Source organism: Eretmochelys imbricata, chromosome 4 (genome assembly GCF_965152235.1).
Source record: "Eretmochelys imbricata isolate rEreImb1 chromosome 4, rEreImb1.hap1, whole genome shotgun sequence".
In the NCBI taxonomy this organism is placed as follows: Eukaryota; Metazoa; Chordata; order Testudines; family Cheloniidae; genus Eretmochelys; species Eretmochelys imbricata.
Genome location: NC_135575.1, coordinates 71,169,367 through 71,190,348, shown reverse-complemented (window position 1 = coordinate 71,190,348; position 20,982 = coordinate 71,169,367). Strand labels below are relative to the sequence as shown.

General features: G+C 41.7%; 1 protein-coding gene across 1 annotated transcript in view; it reads left to right on the top strand.

Moving 5' to 3' along the window:
• SPOCK3 (SPARC (osteonectin), cwcv and kazal like domains proteoglycan 3) overlaps positions 1–20,982 on the top strand; it is a 391,822-nt gene that overhangs the window by 276,718 nt on the left and 94,122 nt on the right. Inside the window, exon 7 of the mRNA XM_077814507.1 lies at positions 20,140–20,254. Within this exon, the coding sequence (XP_077670633.1) occupies positions 20,140–20,254 (115 nt within the window). The remainder of the gene's footprint in view (positions 1–20,139; positions 20,255–20,982) is intronic.

Below are 20,982 nucleotides of genomic sequence, written 5' to 3'. Positions count from 1 at the left end.
GTCTCTCTAGGCCCTCACATCCAGGTCATGTTTTAAGTCCTGCTACTTCATCCTGTGTAGCATCTGTAAGATGAGCCTTTCCTCTCTGTCCATGCAGCTCAATCTCTTGTCCTGGCCCTCGTCTTGTGTCTGACTGTTGCAACATCTCACTCTCTGGCTGTGAAAAAACCCATCTTGGCCTACTTATATCCATTCAAAATGCTGCTGCGAAGATCATTTTCTTGGCCTGTTGCTTCCACCATGTCATCCCTCTCTTCAAGTCTCTGCACTGGCTCCCCTTTATCAAATCAAACACAAACTATTTGAGTCCCCACCCTACCCATTATCTCTTCTACCACACTGAGACATCAATGCATGCCCTTGTGCTGCAAAAGATCCCAGCATCCATCACCCATTTTTTAAATTTTTAAACAAGCACCTCCATGCTTTCTCCAGTGCTGCCATTTATGCAATATGCCATAAATACCATTGAATCCACTTCACTGTTCTCCTTCAGATACCAATTTAAAACTCTTCTCTTCTGATGCCTACAAAAAAATAGACAGTAGTCCGCTTGTTTGCTGTGACCACTGCTCATCATGCTGACCAGTGTCATTTCATTGGTTCCTTGTGCTCCCCCAATTGTTTTATCCATCTATTGTCTATCATGTTACACTTGAATTCCAAGTTCTTCAAGCCAGGGACTGTCTCTTTGTTTTGCTTAAGACAATGGGGCCCTGGTCTCCAGGTACCACTGTAAGACAAATAAGTATGGACTAAGAAAAGTCTAGCATTAAGCACTTACTTTTCAAAACCTTGGCCAAAGGCTTTTGTAAAGTTGAAGCTTGTTTGGAGATCCAAAACATACAGAGTCAAATTAAAAGTTTCTTCTTAACCCAGCCATATCCGAGAGTCATGGTTTAGACCCTTAAAGGCCACAAGTATCCCAAAATATATGTTGGACGCTACTAAATTTATCACTATATTAACATTTTATGATTAGGGAATGTAGCCATTTGTCAAGAACTGAAACTATCTTTCCATATTAAAGAGCCCCTTCAAACCTTCCCCAGAGACCCCCATTCCCATCATAACAGGATCTCTGTGTGCCCCATCATTCCCGTGTGCCTCCTATGCTCCTCTCTATAATATGCTAGTTGCTCTGTGTTCCCTATGTCTCCCTTTTTCCCCCCATACCAGTGTCCCCCATTCTCCACCTCCATGGTGGAGGCTCCATGTACTTCTTCATTGCTCCCTTTCCCCATAAAAGGGACCCCATGTTACCCTCCATCAGTGATTCCATGTGTCTCCCCACATTTCTCCTTCTCTCTAAGCCAGCGGCTCTGTGTCTGTCCCCACCATGACATGGGCTCTGTGTTTGCCTCCTTCCCCCCACCATTCTTATCTCCCAGACAGAAGGAAAAGAAATAAGTCATTCAGGGTGTCAACATTTTAAATTGTATTGGGAAGATGGGCAGAACCAGATGGGAGTATTGTTATTCTGGAAGGTGCTAATGGCTGCCATCAACTGGTTCTTTGATCTATGGTCTATTATGGAGGTGGTTGAAGCTGCGGGGTCTTCAAATGTAAAGAGTTACATTCTCTATTTCCCCCTTCTGGTTGTCCAGTTTTCACCAAAATCAGTATGGTTCTGGCTACCGAGGCCTAGAACATTCCCTAAAAATTTGAAATTGATGGGATTTCAATTGTTCAATTGAACAATTGTGGGGTTCAAATGTTACTGTGTTATGGACCGAGAAAAGCCATTGTGTCTTTCAGACATTCATTCTACAGTACCTCTCTGTTGTACTGATAATTCCAGATCTAGTATCTTTTTTATCAGCTCCTTCTTTTCTGTCTCTGATATCAGGATCTTCCTCTACATGGGTAATTGTTGTTTATTTACTAGTTCTTTGTACTTGCAAAGGAGCAAGCTGTAAAATCTCAAACTCCCTTAGATATGCTTTTTTGGATTGTTTCATTGTAGCCTCTGGTGCCAGCAATAGCACTTCACCAGATCCTACATCTTTGCCATGTTGTCTTGGTTATGTTGTGGAGTCTCAGAGATTTCCCAACAGGTGGGTGGTGATTGCTAAGGTTAAGGCATAATGTACCATGATTATTCATTGTAAGGTTTCACACAGTGAATAAACCACTTATTTGGATCTACAATACAAGAGGGTTGATGATAGTGACTGATATTTCTGTTCCCTAATCTGCTCTTGTGAAATCTATCCCAAAGTAAATAATTACTGCCACTGCAGAGAACAAAATCATAGCTTCAGTGAGCATGGTACCTTGCCTTATAGTTTCTGTAATAGTTTTAACTTTCCGTGGGGTCAGCCAGACATTGCATAGACTAGGACCAAGTGTTAACTCAGCTACACTAGCAAGGGTGGTACTTGAATCCAGATTTTTCTTTTTTTAAAAAAAAAAACGCTTTGCTTGTTAATGCAAAATATTTAGTTGATCATCCAGAAAAAACTCTAAATAGAAAGTTCAGTAGTTCACTAAATGAATGAAATGTTTACAGATTTTTTTCTCCTTATGAAAATGTAACCCAGTCTAAAACCAGGATTTTTTTTCATATATATATTTTATTGATTTTGTGAAAAAATTAATAATACATTTTTTTTTAGAATAACAGTTTAATCTGGATGGGTGAGACAACAAGAAAATGGGACAGGCAGGAGAAAGGAAAATTTTCCTCAGTGTTTTCCATATCAGAGCACTGATGCCGAGTCATTTATAGATTTATACAGGGCTCGGATGCTTTAACTATCATCTCATGGAAACCTTTATTTGTGTGGTAACTTTGAAACAGGATTTTCAATACAACAAAAATCATATTACTTAAAGTTCAGATTTAAAGATATTAATGGATAGCGTTCATTTCTCAAACTGACATATTAGATCAAATTTATCACTAGTGGAAGATTGTTGAAAGAAATGGGATTTCACCAGACATGAATTTGGTCCAGTACAGTAGCTTTGACTCATCTATATTCATCAATATCAAATCAATATTGAAAATGGTGTCACTAGAACCACTGACTCCTAGGGAACTTTGCATACTAGCCTATAATCAGGCACAAGCACAGCTAAATGTGAGCACGGGTAAATGTAATAGCTTCCGTTAACTGTGTGGCTGTGTGTGCTATCTCCTGTGTTCTCTTGTGGCTGCATAGGCCAATCTGTGAGGAGCAGATGTCATATAGGAATGTATAGGGTCCCACTGAAGCCTTGACATCATGCTTGGCCCCTTTTCAGTAAGTTTTCATGTCAGTCTGTCTTAAAGTGTTTAGTCTTTATTGATAGTTGCTCTCCATTCAGTGGCTGTGTCTTTGAAGTTTTTCATAGATACCAAGGTCAGAAGGGACCATTATGTTCATCTAGTCCGACCTCCTGCACAACACAGGCCACAGAACCTCACCCACCCACCCACTCCTGCGAAAAACCTCTCACCTATGTCTGAGCTATTGAAGTCCTCAAATCGTGGTTTAAAGACTTCAAGGAGCAGAGAATCCTCCAGCAAGTGACCCGTGCCCCATGCTACAGAGGAAGGCAAAAAACCTCCAGGGCCTCTTCCAATCTGTCCTGGAGTAAAATTCCTTCCCAACCCCAAATATGGCGATCAGCTAAACCCTGAGCATATGGGCAAGATTCACCAGCCAGATACCCAGGAAAGAATTCTCTGTAGTAACTCAGATCCCACCCCATCTAACATCCCATCACAGGCCATTGGGCCTATTTACCACGAATAGTTAAAGATCAGTTAATTACCAAAATCATGTTATCCCATCATACCATCTCCTCCATAAACGTATCAAGTTTAATCTTAAAGCCAGATAAGTCTTTTGCCCCCACTACTTCCCTTGGAAGGCTATTCCAAAACTTCACTCCTCTGATGGTTAGAAACCTTTGTCTAATTTCAAGTCTAAACTTCCCAATGACCAGTTAATGGTATATATGCCACATGAATTGAGGTACTGCTTAAGTCTGTCTTTGAAATATTTACATTGACTGCCTTTCCTGTGCTTTCCAAGTTTCAGTTCACTGTAGAAGACTTGTTTCAGGAAACTGTCATCACCCATTCTGATAACGTCACTTGTCCGTGAGCTTTGGTGATCATTGCCTAGATGGTTGTTGGCTTTGCTTTTTCGAGGATGTTAGTTTTTGACACTTTGTCTTGCCAGCAGGCCTTCAGAATAGAGAAAAGACTGCCTCCTCCTGGAGAACTTTAACTATAACTAGACACATGCAAACCAGTGAGCATTGCTAAATATAATAGCTTCCATTAGCACAATTATATGGTAACAGATAAGGGCAAGGAGGGGAGCGTGGACAGACTCCAAGCTAACTGAAAAATTGATATGGGAGGACCAAGAGCCAAAAAAGGACATTCTCAAACCAATGAGCTCGGTGGAGAACTGGGAGAGTGCAGAACCCAAGAAAGCAATGAAACAGTTATCCAAGAAAGCAGTGTAGGAGATAATGATTAACTGTGTCAAGGACTGCAGGGACATCAAGAATAATAGAGAAGTCTGACTCAAACTTAACAAGTAGGAGTTCATTAGTGACCTAGACTTCAGTAGAGTGAAGATAGTCGGAAAGAAGGAGGAGGAAATAAGATAATTGAAGAGACAAGTGTGGTTGAAAAATGTGTTTTTCAACAAAGGGATCACAAGTGTTTACATGTAGCCAAAAGGGAAGAAGACACAAGGGAAAGAACAAGACAGGAATCAGGGGAGGGGCTTTTGAGGGGTTAGAGGCAGATAACAGTTGGAGATTTTGATGAGGATGAGAGAAAGAAGGAGAGGATAGAAATTTAGCCACTGTTTGTTTTTGTTTTTTGTTTTTTTAAATGGGTGAAGATGTAAGGAAGAAGATTTTTAGGCCCTTGTCTAGCAAAGGATTTAAACATACACTTAGACTTTTCTGGATCAGGGCCTCATGGAGAGGGCCAGAATAAGATCTGGCAGTTATTAACCCAGAAAAAGTTTATTAAAAGCTTATTATTAAGAGAAAAGTTGTGACATATGATATTTTCTCCTTTCGCTTGCATATTGGGATGCTAGATTGTTAGATTCACATATTTCCTTTCTGCCGTGAACACATACTAATGTCCCAGAGGCACTGGGAGAGCCATGCCCTCATATATGGGCTTTGCGCATAGCTCCTGTCTATTTAGCAGCATTTCCAGACTGGTGACATTTTTGTGCAAAAATGAAAGCACATTCACCTCCTAGGGTATGAAGAGGTCTGGCCATTCTGCATGGGATTCTGAATACCACAGGATGATTAGGCTTGAAGAGGATTGTGTATTTATTGCTCCCTGTCACCTGTATGCTGTGCCCAACAGTTGTATTTGGGGGTTTAAAGGGGTCATTTTCCTGAATTTACCCTACAGGCTGCAATATGTAGCTACAATGTGGTGCATTAAAACATGAAAAATCTCATTTTTGAATTGCCTTGCTTCTGCTGTTTTCTGTAATTTTCTTAATGCCAATTTCACGTTTATTTTTGTGTGTTCATTTAAACTAAACATCACTTTCAAGTGTACTGAACCAGAGAGACCAGTTTTTTCTTTGATGTTCCTCCTTGACTCCTCTTAACATTAATGGGAGTTAAATGTGCGCTCATCAAGAAGGAATAGACCTCTAAATTAAGTTCTGTTACTCCGACTGTCTCTGTTATGTTTCACAGCTTTATGGAGAGCTATAATTTCTGTGGGTTTTCATTTGCTGCACTTTTTGATTAATCTTTAATTTCTCCAGTAATTCCTTTTTTCCCTTCAGGAGAGGTCTTAAAACAATGTGTTTGTATAGCAAGCATAAAAGAAGACACATTTAACATTATTTAGCTATCTTGTTTTTGTTTTTCTGTGACAATTAATGGAATATTAAGCATCTGAAAAGCTACAGAACTGCAAATGAGGTAAAAAATGACTAGAGAAAATATAACTATTCAAATTAAAATGTATTAGAACTTGCAATTAGTTTAGAAATCAAACAGATCAAAGCGTTCAACTTCTAAGCAAAATATTCTTATGCATTGTTCATAAGCACTTAGTGACGGACTTGAGAGACTGTAAAGTTTCAAGAGTCAACATCAAACACCATGTCACTAATTTAAAACACTGCTCTTCCTGTGAACTAGTCATGATGTCACAGGATATGTCTACACTGCAATCAACACTGCAGCTGTTCTGTAAAATTACAGTGTAGACATTTAGGTGGAACTCTGAGGCTCAAAGCTGAAAAAGGACTATGGTTGTGATCTCTTTTCCTCACAGGTCCCCTTCCCTCTAACAGGCCCAGGATTCCTGTAATACATTTAGTCATTTTCTGTAGGAAGGATTCCTCCTAACTTCAGCTGATTTCTGGCAGAGAGAAGAGCCTTTCAATTCCACTATTTTCTAAGCACCGCTACCTGGCCTGTTAGCTTATGTTCAGGGACTTTTCAGCTAGTCTGCTCCTATCTCCTTTCTTTATGGGAAGCTAGCCCCTAGCCTGTTTTTGTCTCACAAACAAACTTTCCCCAGTAAATAGTATAAAGTTAACACAGGCTAATTTGTGTCAACTTGCTCTTTAAGTGCACTCTGTCATGCATTAGTTCTGGGGCCACAGTGACACTGGTCATTCCCTAATTATAATACGTTGATACCCCCTTTCTCCCTTGGGTGAGAAAGAAGTATGTCAGAATTGCTCTGAAAGCAGAGTAAGTAAGTCTATAAAAATGTAATGAGGGGGTTCAGAAATAACATAAGATAATATATACAAAATAAGAATTGTAAGAGCCCACAAGGATTTGAAACAATGTAAGAGAAGTTGAGACAGATCCTTGGTGAGTGAAAGTGTTTGTTTTGTTTAGTCTGAAATTTGGAGAAAAAATATTTGACATATTTAAGTTGTGAAATGCCAGAAACAATTATTGGGACAGTTCAGACCCAGTCCTGGGGATCAGTTCTGTCTCCAATGAATATGAATATCTCCCCTTGACTTCAAGAGGAGTTATTCATAACCCATGTAGAGAAGTATTAAAATTTCACCTGTTCCCCCTGGAAGGGATTTCATGCCCAGCAGGATGAAAACAAATAAACACAGCATTCTGTAAAACACTTCCTTCCAACAGAACTGAGGGAATCCTATGTATCTAGGACCACATATAAATAAGCTAAATATCTAGTATATTAAGTTAAAGTAAACTTTGTCATAGATTTTTAGAATTGCAAAAGAACAAAGGAGAAATAGCAGAGACCCTTTATCTGATATGTCACTTTCTGTATCTAGCTGAATTCCTAAGTTTTGAACCTACAAAAATTTTTCGTGTTGACAGATCATGCATTGACCGGTGTTTGACCTGAATATGAATCAGTTTGTGAGCTACCATTTCTGATTACCATACAGTATAGTTTAAATGTTTTTGACACTTAGACACTGGGATAACCAAGCATGGATTAACTAGGCCTGTCTGTATATGGTATTTGCATTACTTTTCTGTAATTAAAGACTAATGAGCATGCCCTTTATGTGATATTTTAGTTCACTTATAAATTTATAAATATTTCAACTTTGGGATAATTAGGTAAATTGAACTTGATTAATTAGTAATGCAATCAGTGAGTGTAGTATGAGAAAGTATATTACACCAAAAAGTGGAATTATAAAACATTTTAATAGGCCCTGAGTAGAATCTTTAACAAAAGTTCAATGTTTTGAGAAGCCAAATTCACACATACTTCTGTGTGTCTGTCTGTGTCTCTCTCTCTCTCTCTCTCTCTTTGTTATTGGGCGTGGGGTTGAAAGAGGGCAGTTAGAAGCACCACTTATTATCCAGGGTGCCTGATGCTTCCCACTATAAGACCCAGTTCTCAGTTGCTTGTAATTTCACTTGTTTATACTGAAATTGTACATGCCATCTGCCTTGACTGATTTTTTTGGAAATTTTCAGCCAAAACAGTCCATCCATTTCCGAGAATGAGAGTAGGGAAAATTACCTTGTTTTTGCCCATGTTAAAAACTTCTTAATGACCTTTTCTTTGGAAAGTTCTAGCGACCCTATGCTTTGAAGTAGGGCCTTGAAATTTGGCAGTCAGATGGCCTTTATGTCTGGGATATGCCTTTTGCAGTCCCTTTGAAATTCTGCCCAAATTTGGACAATTTATAAGCATTTAGAAAATCCCAATTTGCCCATGCTCTGTGCACAGACAGATTTGTAGCAGCTAAATTCCCTCAAAGATTATGTGTGACTGAGCATTCTTCAGCTTTGGGACTGAGTAAGACTTGACCTTCAATTGTAGCTTGGAGCTGCTGTGGGACATGCTGGGTCTGAGCCTGGGGCCTGAGACTTAGAGCAGAGGCCCTTTTGTACTCTCAGTGGTTTCAATGCAGAGGGGAGAACAGCCCGATCCGCTTGGGTGTGGGGAGAGGCGATTGGGACAAGAAGTCAGGGAGTGGAATAAGGGAGTGGAGGCTGTTGAAGAGGGGGGAGAGAAACAGGGACTTGGAGTTGGGATGTCAGGAAAACTGGGATTGGGAGCCAGGGGCTGACATTTCCTAACTTTTGAGTGCTTGACTTTGCAAACTTAATAATTTTCTTTAACATAGTTCCTTGTGTGTAATATAGAGCAAAATACATAATCACACATACCCCAAGCGCACCAACCTTATGGATATATTTTAGATAGTTACAGGATAACTGTATTAATGCAGCTGTACTTGGGGGAGAGGAAGCATAACACGGAAATATTTACTGAGTTATTTTTCCTTTATCATTCCTTTATTGCTACTCTAAAGTTAAAACAACTTGCTTATTAAGTGTTTCTAGTGAAAATTATTTTAAAAAGTCAAACATGCTGAACACAATATAAAAAAGACCTCTTCCTTATAACCGGTGACACTTTGGAAAATCCCACTGGGCACCTACCTATATCATTAAGTGCCTAAATAACAGTTTTAGGTGAGATTTTCAAAGGTAAGTGATTTCCTCAAGGTGATACAATAAATAGTATTAGAAACTAGGTGACCTGATTTATAGTCCCTTTTTAAAATCACTGCACTACACTGTGCTGAAGAAAGTTGGCAAGACCAAGAGCTATACAGGAGAATGAGTTTCCTGAGAACCGGAAGAGAATTGTTTATACAGATTTTCAGTGTGCCTTGTAAATTGCTTTCTCTGGTTCATAGCTTTATAAGCAATGTATCATCAGTTCTCTTTCAAGCACAATAGGCTTTTGATTTCTAAGGGTCCTGGTTCAAAAGCACATGTCCTTTTGTTTCTGGGTCAAAACATTACCTGTATTCCCCCAAGTGTTTTTTTGTTTTGTTTTTACAGTAGTGCTAATCTGCTGAAATAGCTTTAACCTATACTCTTATTGAATGAGTAGGTAGAACACTGGATTAGTGGTTAGTGTAAAATAAAAAGATCATCAACTGATGCTGGTCATAAACTCAAATACTTTAGACTTTTGGAGGATGTTCAGTTTTAATACATAATTTTATAGTTTTAATTCTTGTGCTCTAAAGCCTAAAAACATGTTTGTCAGCATTTTGCACTAACTACTAATCAAATTTGTTACCTACAAACATGTCTTTAATTCTTATAAGAGCCTTCAGAAAAGCACAAACATATTTAATATGAGGTCTTGAGCTAAAAACGTAGTCAACTGAAAATAATGCCCGAGAACTGCTGATGCTATGATATCATTGGGATTCTTTCCAGTTGATTAAGTGAGGTTTTTAGTTCAAAACTTTATATTAAATGTATTTCTGCTTTTCTCAAGGCTCTTATAAGAATTATATATGGACATAATTATTTCTAAATTGTACTAAAAACATTACTTAAAGTTAAGGCTGCAAAAGTGAGTTTGCTTTCAACATAAATGCTGAAGATACAGGAAATCGCCAGTTTATATAACACGATGTTCAGAATGATGTCGTTTCACAAAACATATACTCAAAACATCCAAACATATTCAACTCCACAACTCTTTCACTTCCAGCATGCAGCTTCCCACATCCAAATCTTCAAAATTACATGTGTATGCCAAAATAAATGGGTAGTCTTGAACACAGTGTCTGTGAGGGGAGCTTACGGGTTATGGGGAGAGCTGAGAGCAGAAAGTTGAGAGAAGAGGAGTCATGGGGCTGGGAGGGGGACAGCACTGGTGTTTCGAGAGGAATTCTGGGAAGCCCTAACCCCTCTTCAACAGAATTTTCCTGTCCTGAGGAAATCCCATGATCTGCAGTGTTCATCAGGACAAAGATCTTCCTGGTTCCCAGAGGGCTTGGATACCTTTTTTTTTTTTTTTTGAAATTCAAAGCCCTATTGGATTGAGATTCACAGGACAAGATCTCCCTACCCTCTAATGGGCTTACACTTTCTGTGGTGGAAAATTCATCTGGTCACCCAGTGAAGAGAAAGGAAAGGGATCGTAGAAAGGACTATTTATTGCCTCTACCCCCAGAAGACCCCATGAGTATGTTCTCCTGAGGAGAGCCCTGTGGAAGAGGTGACAGAAGCAGAAGTGAAGAGCTGAGGAGCAGGAGGTTATAGGAGGCGAGAGTTGAGTGTGGTATGGAGCAGCATGGGGAAGTAGGCAGTGTGGGTGAATGAAGCTGTGTGACGGGGAATAGGAAGGATGAGCAAAGTTGTGAAGATGTAAATGACATGGAGATCTTTGCAAGCATGGGGTCATGGGTAAGGTCTTACACAGAAGAACTTTTCCTGCAACATTTGAGGGTCACAGGAACCTGGAGGAAGGAAGCATGAGAGGGATAAGTGTGAGTTTTTTTTCTTAGAGGAAAGCAGTTGTGTGGGGTTGGAGGGGATGTTCCAAGCCCCTGTACACTCACAGCCCCTTTGTTTAATTGCTTACATTTTAATTGGTGGGGGCTGGAGGTGGTGGTAGTGCAAAGCACTATGGAAAAAGAGAGAGAGAGAGTGTGTGTGTGTGTGTGTGTGTGTAAATTAAGGCATATTGGAGGGACAGAGACTTAGGGGGTCTCCCACTCCCGTGCTCCAGCCACACTGTATCACTCATTCCCCTGCTCCAGATACCAGAAAGCGTGGTTAGAACTGAGGAGCAGGGCCTGAGAATAGACATGGAGCTGGGGACAAGTACCCTTCCCTCTGCCCCTGTTTTGTCACTGACAAGTGTTAGATTCATAATCTACATGAGTGGTCAGTAATTCTGACTAAAGATTATTCACTTTGACAAATAATTCTGCTATACAGACATATGTAATCCAATTTAACACTTGAAACATATGCACTAGTAAGTATCAGCTGAATTGAATTACTCACGAGTGCATTTTCTTATTAAGAGTGTGCTGTTTAATTTTAAAATAAATTCCCACATAATAAATTACTGGCCTGTAAAGAAGTTTCATTACCTAGATAAGTTACAATTAAAGATGACGGCTACCTTTCAAACATGAAAAAAATTTTCAGTGATGTAATTACTAGTTATGAGTTGTCTAAAAAGTATCTCATTAATGTACTAATATTAATGTTCTAGAAAGAGTTCTTGTTTGCCTCAGTGAAATTTCAATAAGATTTCAATTCACATCAGATTCACAGTCCATACTGTGCACTAGATGAAGAAGCAGTTGTGTAGAAAAAATAGTATATGATACTGTAATCAGACTGCATCATAATGCATATACACAGGGACAGAATTAACATTGTGTGGGCAACTTTAATTCTGGCATTTCTTATCTTTTGAGTGCTTGACTTTGCAACTTAAATAACTTTGTGTTTTTGTCTGTAATTGAGTCTAACTTTCTTTGCAAAGAATAGCAGAGCACTTTACAAATCTTACTTTATAGGTGGGGCTGATAGCACCATTCATTATTGAGGTTACTTGATGCTTCTCATTTAGAGACCTTGTTTTCAGTTGCTCATTAGTTTGCTAACCTTTAACCATTCAGACTGAAATTTTCCATTGCAGGGTTTGACTCAGGCAGAATTGTTTTGGAAAATTTCAGCCAAAATCATCTAGCAATTTCTGAGAATAAGGCTAGGGAAAATATATATGTTTTTCCTGTGTTAAATTCTGGTGAACTTTTCTTTGAAATTCTCTAATGCCCCTGTGCTTTGGAGCAGGGACTTGAAACTTGACTGGGAATGGGGCCTTTGCATCAGTGATTTGCCTTTTGCCATGTGATCTACTCAAAACTGGCCAAGAAATAAGCTTTTGAAAAAACTGCAGTTTGCATATACTGATTAGAGACCTGCTAGACCCTTGAAGCTAAAAATCTCCAAAGATTCTGTACACACTGATCATGCTCCAGTCCTGGGCTGAGCAGGACTTCACCTACAATTGCCATTCTGGTTCTCTGGGGATCATGCCAGGTCCAGGCACTGGCACTTGAGTGCAGAGTGCCTGCATTTCGGGTGTTCTCAGTGGCACACACACCCTACTTGGGGTAGAATGGAGGAGGAAGCTGCCTGATTCAAATGCAGAGGAGATCAGAGCCAGAGCTGATGAGGAGAGCTGAATGGAACAAGGAGCCTGGGGCGGGCTGAGACTGCAGGCTGTGGGGAAAGATACTTGGTAGATATGGAGAATGGGATTGGGATCCAGGTAGATAAATGTGGAAAGGGGAAAAGATGCTAGGATAAGGAGCCATGGAGGAAGTGGGGAGGACACTGAGTTTGGATGAAAAGCCTGGAGAGGAAGACTGGGAGGCAGTGGGGTTGCAGAATGGAGGGTGGGAGTGAGGTCAGTGGGAGGAGATAGAGCAATTGGATGAAGAGCTGGGAGGGGTAGGAGAGTAGGAATGGCTATGCAAGGTGAATGGGATCAGGAATTGTGGGGCAGAGATTGGGACTGGAACATAGTCGGGGAGGGGGAGACTAGGATCGGCTAGGCAAGAAGACTGGAACTGCAATGAGAGGCCTGAGGAGTGGTAACTGGGACTGGCTAGAAGAGGAGTATGGGACTGGGATGACATGCCAGGGAGCGGAAGGGACAGGTTGGAAGGGATGGGGAAGAAGCAGTCAAGTAGGTGAGGGAATGGGTAGAAGAGCCTGTGCCAACTACAGCACACTCCCCTCCCAAAACTAGATGGACCCTGAGATTTGATTCCTCTGCTGTCAGCAAATAGCTGTGAAATCCACAAACAAAAGTGTGTCTCATCCCTGTCAAGTGCTGATCCAGATAGGGGATGACAACCTACTTCTGCAATCAGGTGTTTAGTGAGATGAAGTGATGTAGGTCTACATGGTGAATCTAAAAGTTCACATCACAGCTCCCATTGACTTCAGTCACAGTTATGACAGCTCAGAATTTCTGCAAATCAGACTGGAAGGTCTTAAGGCAGGCACCAAAAAATGGAGAACACACAATTAGTAACCCCCTATGAAAAGTTTGGCATTACTTGCCCAGCATCACTTAGGAACTCTGTGGCAGGAATAGAATCCAATTATCCAGGGAATTATTCAGCTGCCTTACTCATCATGAGACCATGCTTTCTCTTCTTGTAATCTCCTGCCTCATTCACTACTATCATTCCAAACCCTCATATCCTGCCCCGACACCAAGTGGCAGGACCTCTTACCCCCCAAGGAGGGTGGGGAATCATAGAATCATAGAATATCAGGGTTGGAAGGGACCTCAGGAGGTCATCTAGTCCAACCCCCTGCTCAAAGCAGGACCAATCCCCAATTAAATCGTCCCAGCCAGGGCTTTGTCAAGCCTGACCTTAAAAACTTCTAAGGAAGGAGATTCTACCACTTCCCTAGGTAACGCATTCCAGTGTTTCACCACCCTCCTAGTGAAAAAACTTTTTCCTAATATCCAACCTAAACCTCCCCCACTGCAACTTGAGACCATTACTCCTTGTCCTGTCCTCTTTTACCACTGGGAATAGTCTAGAACCATCCTCTCTGGAACCACCTCTCAGGTAGTTGAAAGCAGCTATCAAATCCCCCCTCATTCTTCTCTTCTGCAGACTAAACAATCCCAGTTCCCTCAGCCTCTCCTCATAAGTCATGTGTTCCAGACCCCTAATCATTTTTGTTGCCCTTCGCTGGACTCTCTCCAATTTATCCACATCCTTCTTGTAGTGTGGGGCCCAAAACTGGACACAGTACTCCAGATGAGGCCTCACCAATGTCGAATAGAGGGGAACGATCACGTCCCTCGATCTGCTCGCCATGCCCCTACTTATACATCCCAAAATGCCATTGGCCTTCTTGGCAACAAGGGCACACTGCTGACTCATATCCAGCTTCTCGTCCACTGTCACCCTTAGGTCCTTTTCCGCAGAACTGCTGCCTAGCCATTCGGTCCCTAGTCTGTAGCTGTGCATTGGGTTCTTCTGTCCTAAGTGCAGGACCCTGCACTTATCCTTATTGAACCTCATCAGATTTCTTTTGGCCCAATCCTCCAATTTGTCTAGGTCTCTCTGTATCCTATCCCTGCCCTCCAGCGTATCTACCACTCCTCCCAGTTTAGTATCATCCGCAAATTTGCTGAGAGTGCAATCCACACCATCCTCCAGATCATTTATGAAGATATTGAACAAAACCGGCCCCAGGACTGACCCCTGGGGCACTCCACTTGACACCGGCTGCCAACTAGACATGGAGCCATTGATCACTACCCGTTGAGCCCGACAATCTAGCCAACTTTCTACCCACCTTATAGTGCATTCATTCAGCCCATACTTCTTTAACTCGCTGACAAGAATACTGTGGGAGACCATGTCAAAAGCTTTGTTAAAGTCAAGAAACAATACATCCACTGCTTTCCCTTCATCCGCAGAACCAGTAATCTCATCATAGAAGGCGATTAGATTAGTCAGGCATGACCTTCCCTTGGTGAATCCATGCTGACTGTTCCTGATCACTTTCCTCTCATGTAAGTGCTTCAGGATTGATTCCTTGAGGACCTGCTCCATGATTTTTCCAGGGACTGAGGTGAGGCTGACTGGCCTGTAGTTCCCAGGATCCTCCTCCTTCCCTTTTTTTAAAGATTGGCCCTACATTAGCCTTTTTCCAATCATCTGGGACTTCCCCCGTTCGCCATGAGTTTTCAAAGATAATGGCCAATGGCTCTGCAATCACAGCCACCAATTCCTTTAGCACTCTCGGATGCAACTCCTCAGGCCCCATGGACTTGTGCACATCCAGCTTTTCTAAATAGTCCCTAACCACCTCTTTCTCCACAGAGGGCTGGCCATCTACTCCCCATGTTGTGATGCCCAGCGCAGCAGTCTGGGAGCTGTCCTTGTTAGTGAAGACAGAGTCAAAAAAAGCAATGAGCACATTAGCTTTTTCCACATCCTCTGTCACTAGGTTGCCTCCCTCATTCAGTAAGGGGCCCACACTTTCCTTGGCTTTCTTCTTGTTGCCAACATACCTGAAGAAACCCTTCTTGTTACTCTTGACATCTCTTGCTAGCTGCAGCTCCAGGTACGATTTGGCCCTCCTGATTTCGTTCCTACATGCCCGAGCAATATTTTTATACTCTTCCATAGTCATGTGTCCAACCTTCCACTTCTTGTAAGCTTCTTTTTTATGTTTAAGATCCGCTAGGATTTCACCGTTAAGCCAAGCTGGTCACCTGCCATATTTACTATTCTTTCAACTCATCAGGATGGTTTGTCCCTGTAACCTCAACAGGGATTCCTTGAAATACAGCCAGCTCTCCTGGACTCCTTTCCCCTTCATGTTAGTCCCCCAGGGGATCCTACCCATCCGTTCCCTAAGGGAGTCTAAGTCTGTTTTCCTGAAGTCCAGGGTCCGTATCCTGCTGCTTACCTTTCTTCCCTGTGTCAGGCTCCTGAACTCAACCAACTCATGGTCACTGCCTCCCAGATTCCCATCCACTTTTGCTTCCCCCACTAATTCTTCCCTGTTTGTGAGCAGCAGGTCAAGAAAAGCTCCCCCCCAGTTGGCTCCGCTAGCACTTGCACCAGGAAATTGTCCCCTACGCTTTCCAAAAACTTCCTGGATTGTCTATGCACCGCTGTATTGCTCTCCCAGCAGATATCAGGAAAATTAAAGTCTCCCATGAGAACCAGGGTGTGCGATCTAGTAGCTTCTGCGAGTTGCTGGAAGAAAGCCTCATCCACCTCATCCACCTGGTCCGGTGGTCTGTAGCAGACTCCCACACTACATCACTCTTGTTGCTCACACTTCTAAACTTAATCCAGAGACACTCAGGTTTTTCTGCAGTTTCATACCAGAGCTCTGAGCAGTCATACTGCTCCCTTACGTACAGTGCTACTCCCCAACCTTTTCTGCCCTGCCTGTCCTTCCTGAACAGTTTATAACCATCCATGACAGTACTCTAGTCATGTGAGTTATCCCACCAAGTCTCTGTTCTTCCAATCACGTCATAATTCCTTGACATCACCAGGACCTCCAGTTCTCCCTGCTTGTTTCCAAGGCTTTGTGCATTCGTATATAAGCACTTGAGATAACCTGCTGATCGCCCCTCATTCTCAGTATGAGGCAGGAGCCCTCCCCTCACAGACGTTCCTGCCTGTGCTTCCTTCCGGTATCCCGCTTTCCCACTTACCTCAGGGCTTTGGTCTCCTTCCCCCGGTGAACCTAGTTTAAGCCCCCCTCACTAGGTTAGCTAGCCTGCTCGCAAAGATGCTCTTCCCTCTCTTCATAAGATGGAGCCCGTCTCTGCCCAGCACTCCTTCATGGAACACCATCCCATGGTCAAAGAATCCAAAGCCTTCTCTCCGACACCACCTGCGTAGCCAATCGTTGACTTCCACGATTCGACGGTCCCTGTCCCGGCCTTTTCCATCCAGGGGGAGGATGGACGAGAACACCACTTGCTCCTCAAACTCCTTTATCCTTCTTCCCAGAGCCACGTAGTCCGCAGTGATCCGCTCAAGGTCATTCTTGGCAGTATCATTGGTGCCCAAGTGGAGAAGCAGGAAGGGGTAGCGATCTGAGGGCTTGATGAGTCTCGGCAGTCTCTCCGTCACATCGCGAATCTTAGCCCCTGGCAAGCAGCAGACTTCTCGGTTTTCCCGGTCAGGGCGGCAGATAGATGACTCAGTCCCCTGGAGGAGAGAGTCCCCGACCACCACCACCCACCTCCTTGACTTGGGAGTGGTGGTCGTGGAACCCCCATCTCAGGACAGTGCATCTCATGCCTTCCAACCAGCGGAGTCTCCTTCTGCTTTCTCCCCCCAGACATATCATCTGGTCCACTCTCCGCAAAGGTACCTGTGGAGAGAACATGAAAGCAGTTAGTTACCTGTGTCCGCGTTGCTGGAACCCGGACATTCCCCCTTCTTCTTCTGGAGGTCACATGTTGCCAAGCTTCTTCACTGGCCTCTTGGCTCCGCTGTGCAACCAGCTCTAAATCTTTAGAGCCTTGTGCCCGTAGAAGCATATCCTGACTTTTGTCCAGAAAATCCTCAGTTTCTCGTATGCAACGCAGGGTCGTTATCTGTTGCTCCAGACCTTCAATCTTCTCTTCCAATATGGAGACCAGCTTGCACTTTGTACAGACAAGTCTGAATCTTGGGCCTAGGCTAGTCTATATTCCACTGGGGTCCTGTGGACTACTGGGGATATTAGCTGGCAGTTCCTTCATGGAGCTGTGAGCACAGGCATGTACCTGGAGCAGCCTCAACACTTTTGTGGCAAGAGAGGGACCCTGGCATACATTTATATTGAGTGCACCAGGTTGCAGCCCCTCTTACAGGTCCTTTAAAACCTCCTCCAGTTCTGTCTGCACTTTTCCCTGCACCTCCTGATTTATGTACACCCTATCTGTGGCCTCATGAAGTTGTGAGACCTTCTGGCACTGGCCAAGGTGGCCATCCACCATACCAAGAGGACGAAGCTGGACAGGGTGCTCTGTGATTGCCTACTTCAGATCCCTGCTGAAGTCATATCTCTGGGCGGAGTTCCTCTGGGCTGCATCCACTGGATTAGTAGTGGCCACTGTCTGGGGTTCTCTTCTCAGTGTTCCCCTCTGGATCCCTGCTTTTGAAGAGAGAGAGAGAGAACAGGGATAAATTTACCTTAGGTTAAAAGCAGCTTGCCTCTGGAGTAGAACTTGGCAGAATGTTAGAAAAACATATGCTTTTTCGTTTATAGTGTTTTTAACATTGTAACAAGAATGATAAATACAGAACTCATATCAAAATAACATACGTACATTGTAATAATTGTAGAACAAATGTGACTATTCCCATGCTTATAGATTCTAAAATCAACCTGAGATGAGGGTAAGTTTGAATACTTTTGTGTCTGGAAATAACAGACCAAGTTTACAACCTAAGCTGCTGCTGTTCCCACAAGCCCACATTCAAACAAATATCTGTGCTCCCCCAAGTTGCCATCTTCCTGCCCCTTACCTTAAAGGAAGTTAGCAAGAGAAAGTCAAAGCCCTTTCTAAGCAGTGTCAGCAGTCATTATAGAGATTGCTAGAGAACCTAGCCACTGGGGTAATGTAGTGTGGTTCAGATGAAACTAAAACAAATAGAAGATGAATCAGGGAGTATGAGAATAGACATCTGGTGACTTTCTCTGACTTTGGATGATGCTTCAGAAAATTCCTCTTATGTTTTTCTTTGCCTCTGAAATAAAAAACGTTGGGGTTGTATCTCCTTCACGTGACTGAGCAGAGGGAAGTCTTCCATCCTTCTACTGGAGGGCTTCCATCATCTACTGGATGATACTCTCTATCATCTTTTTTTTTTTCCTCCTTTCATCCCACAAAAGCTCCTTACTAGGTGACTACAGATTTGTTCCTAATATCAAACCATCCTACAGGCCAAAATCAAGAACGGACCTTTGTTTGAAGAGGTTCATGGGATCAATGTGGCCCTATTTTTTTCTAGCTATATAGACGAATTTAACTTTTTGATTAGAACAATAATGATCATAATTTTATTTTTATCCACCTGTATGTATTGTCCATGTTACTTTCATTTTTTGAAATTATATTTCTGGTTTTTGTTTTAGTATTGTTAAGTATTGTCCATAATCCTTGTGCATGTTTTACACACATTGTGTACTAATCAGAACTAAGCAGCCTTCAACTTAGTTTTATATCATAGAAGATAGTGACAGTTTCAATTGGGCTCTATGTGGAATACATTAAATTGTATTGTCTACGACATACTGGCTTTATTTTGAGTAGGTTATTGTTTTAATAATAGAAAGGTATGAATTGTTAAACACTATAAATAGATTCCTGTTTCTGTCCTTGCTATCTTATTGATCGTTAACATATACAGAACACGTAGAATCAATATAGTCTGAGAACCCACATGTATTATTCTCTATGCCATGAAGCAGAACAGAAGAAAAGACTACTATCATTACAGAACTTTAAATGAATCTACTGATTTGATATCAATAGTTTACTGTATCTTCAGAACCTTGACATAACGTAGGGAATTGTCATACCTGTGACTGGATGTTGCAGGATGTAAGACAAATAACAGAAAATCTGCACAGGCACCATTTTTACAGTATCAGTGGCACTCTTAATCTAGTCTTCCTTGCCTGGAACTATGATTTAGTGAGCCCTAATATGGCTGCACAAAAGAGGAAGGGGCTTATTTCCCTTTACTTTCCTGTGTAGCTATATTTCAGTGATTCACAGCCTGGCCATATTTAGTGTCTTCACAGCGTCAGTGTTGTACATGAAGGTGGAGTATGTACATATCACTGAATCTATGTAATTAAACAAATGCATTATTAGTAGAGAGCTTAAAATAACTGCCACCTGAAATTAGAGGACAGAACATTACAGCTTGGTTCCATCTTTTATTCAAACTGTAAAGTGCAAAGACAATATATACTGTACAAAGAAAAGGAGTACTTGTGGCACCTTAGAGACTAACACATTTATTTGAGCATACGCTTTCGTGAGCTAGAGCTGAATGCATCCGATGAAGTGAGCTCTAGCTCACGAAAGCGTATGCTCAAATAAATGTGTTAGTCTCTAAGGTGCCACAAGTACTCCTTTTCTTTTTGCAAATAGAGACTAACATGGCTGTTACTCTGAAACCTATATACTGTACAGTTATTTTTCTTGCATTTATAACCACAAAGAACAAGAAGTGATGAATGACTAACAAAAGCTCCTTCAAAATATTCAATGAACTGGAATTTATATTATAAAATATGTTTACATTAATTCTCATCATTCTCTTATTACAGTGCAAACTAGAATATCAAGCATGCGTCTCAGGAAAACAGATTTCTGTGAAGTGTGAAGGACGTTGCCCGTGCTCTTCAGATAACCCCACAATTATAGGCAGAAATGGTCAGAGAGGTAAGTAAAGGCAATTTTTAGAGAGGAATATGATTTAATTCATGGAAGAATACAGTGATCACTAAATGGTGACTATTCTAAAGAAAAATGAGGGGTTTTTTTTCTTAGAGTGGGTTTTGAAATAACAGCTAGAGTAGAAGACAATATTTTTCCATGCTAACTGTAGTGTAAAACCATTGTTGATATTTGTATTTTTGTTAAACACAACATGCTCAAAACACACAGAAAAAAAAAAACAGTCTTTGCTCCAAACTGCTTTCACTCTAAAGGTCAAGAAGACAAAGATGCACTAAAGAATCCAGGGTGGGAAGTAACTTAGTTTTAAAAAATTATCCTTAAGTAGCAGCAATTGTATTGTTACGTACTCACAACTAGAGGGCATCATGGAAAAGGTGAGCTTGTATGTGAGAACTGAATGAGAAGACATTGATGACTTTGTGAACCAGGTGCAAGGTATTTTTGTGAAATTTGAGTCAGCAGAGCATTTGGTTGCTTTGTGGTGCTTCTGAGCCCCTCGCACAGTTGGTAAAAAAAGATTTGTGACCAACCCCTTCTAGATTCTACTGATTCCTGAGTGCTGGAACAGCCCATTGTGGCTGTATGAAACTGGTGTAAATTATATAACAGCAGGAGTTTGCTCTAGTGGCTGCTAGATGGATGACCTCAGAGTTGGGAGGGTGCACAAAGGTGGTTTTAAATTCACCTTTGTGCACAAACCTCCTAAGTGT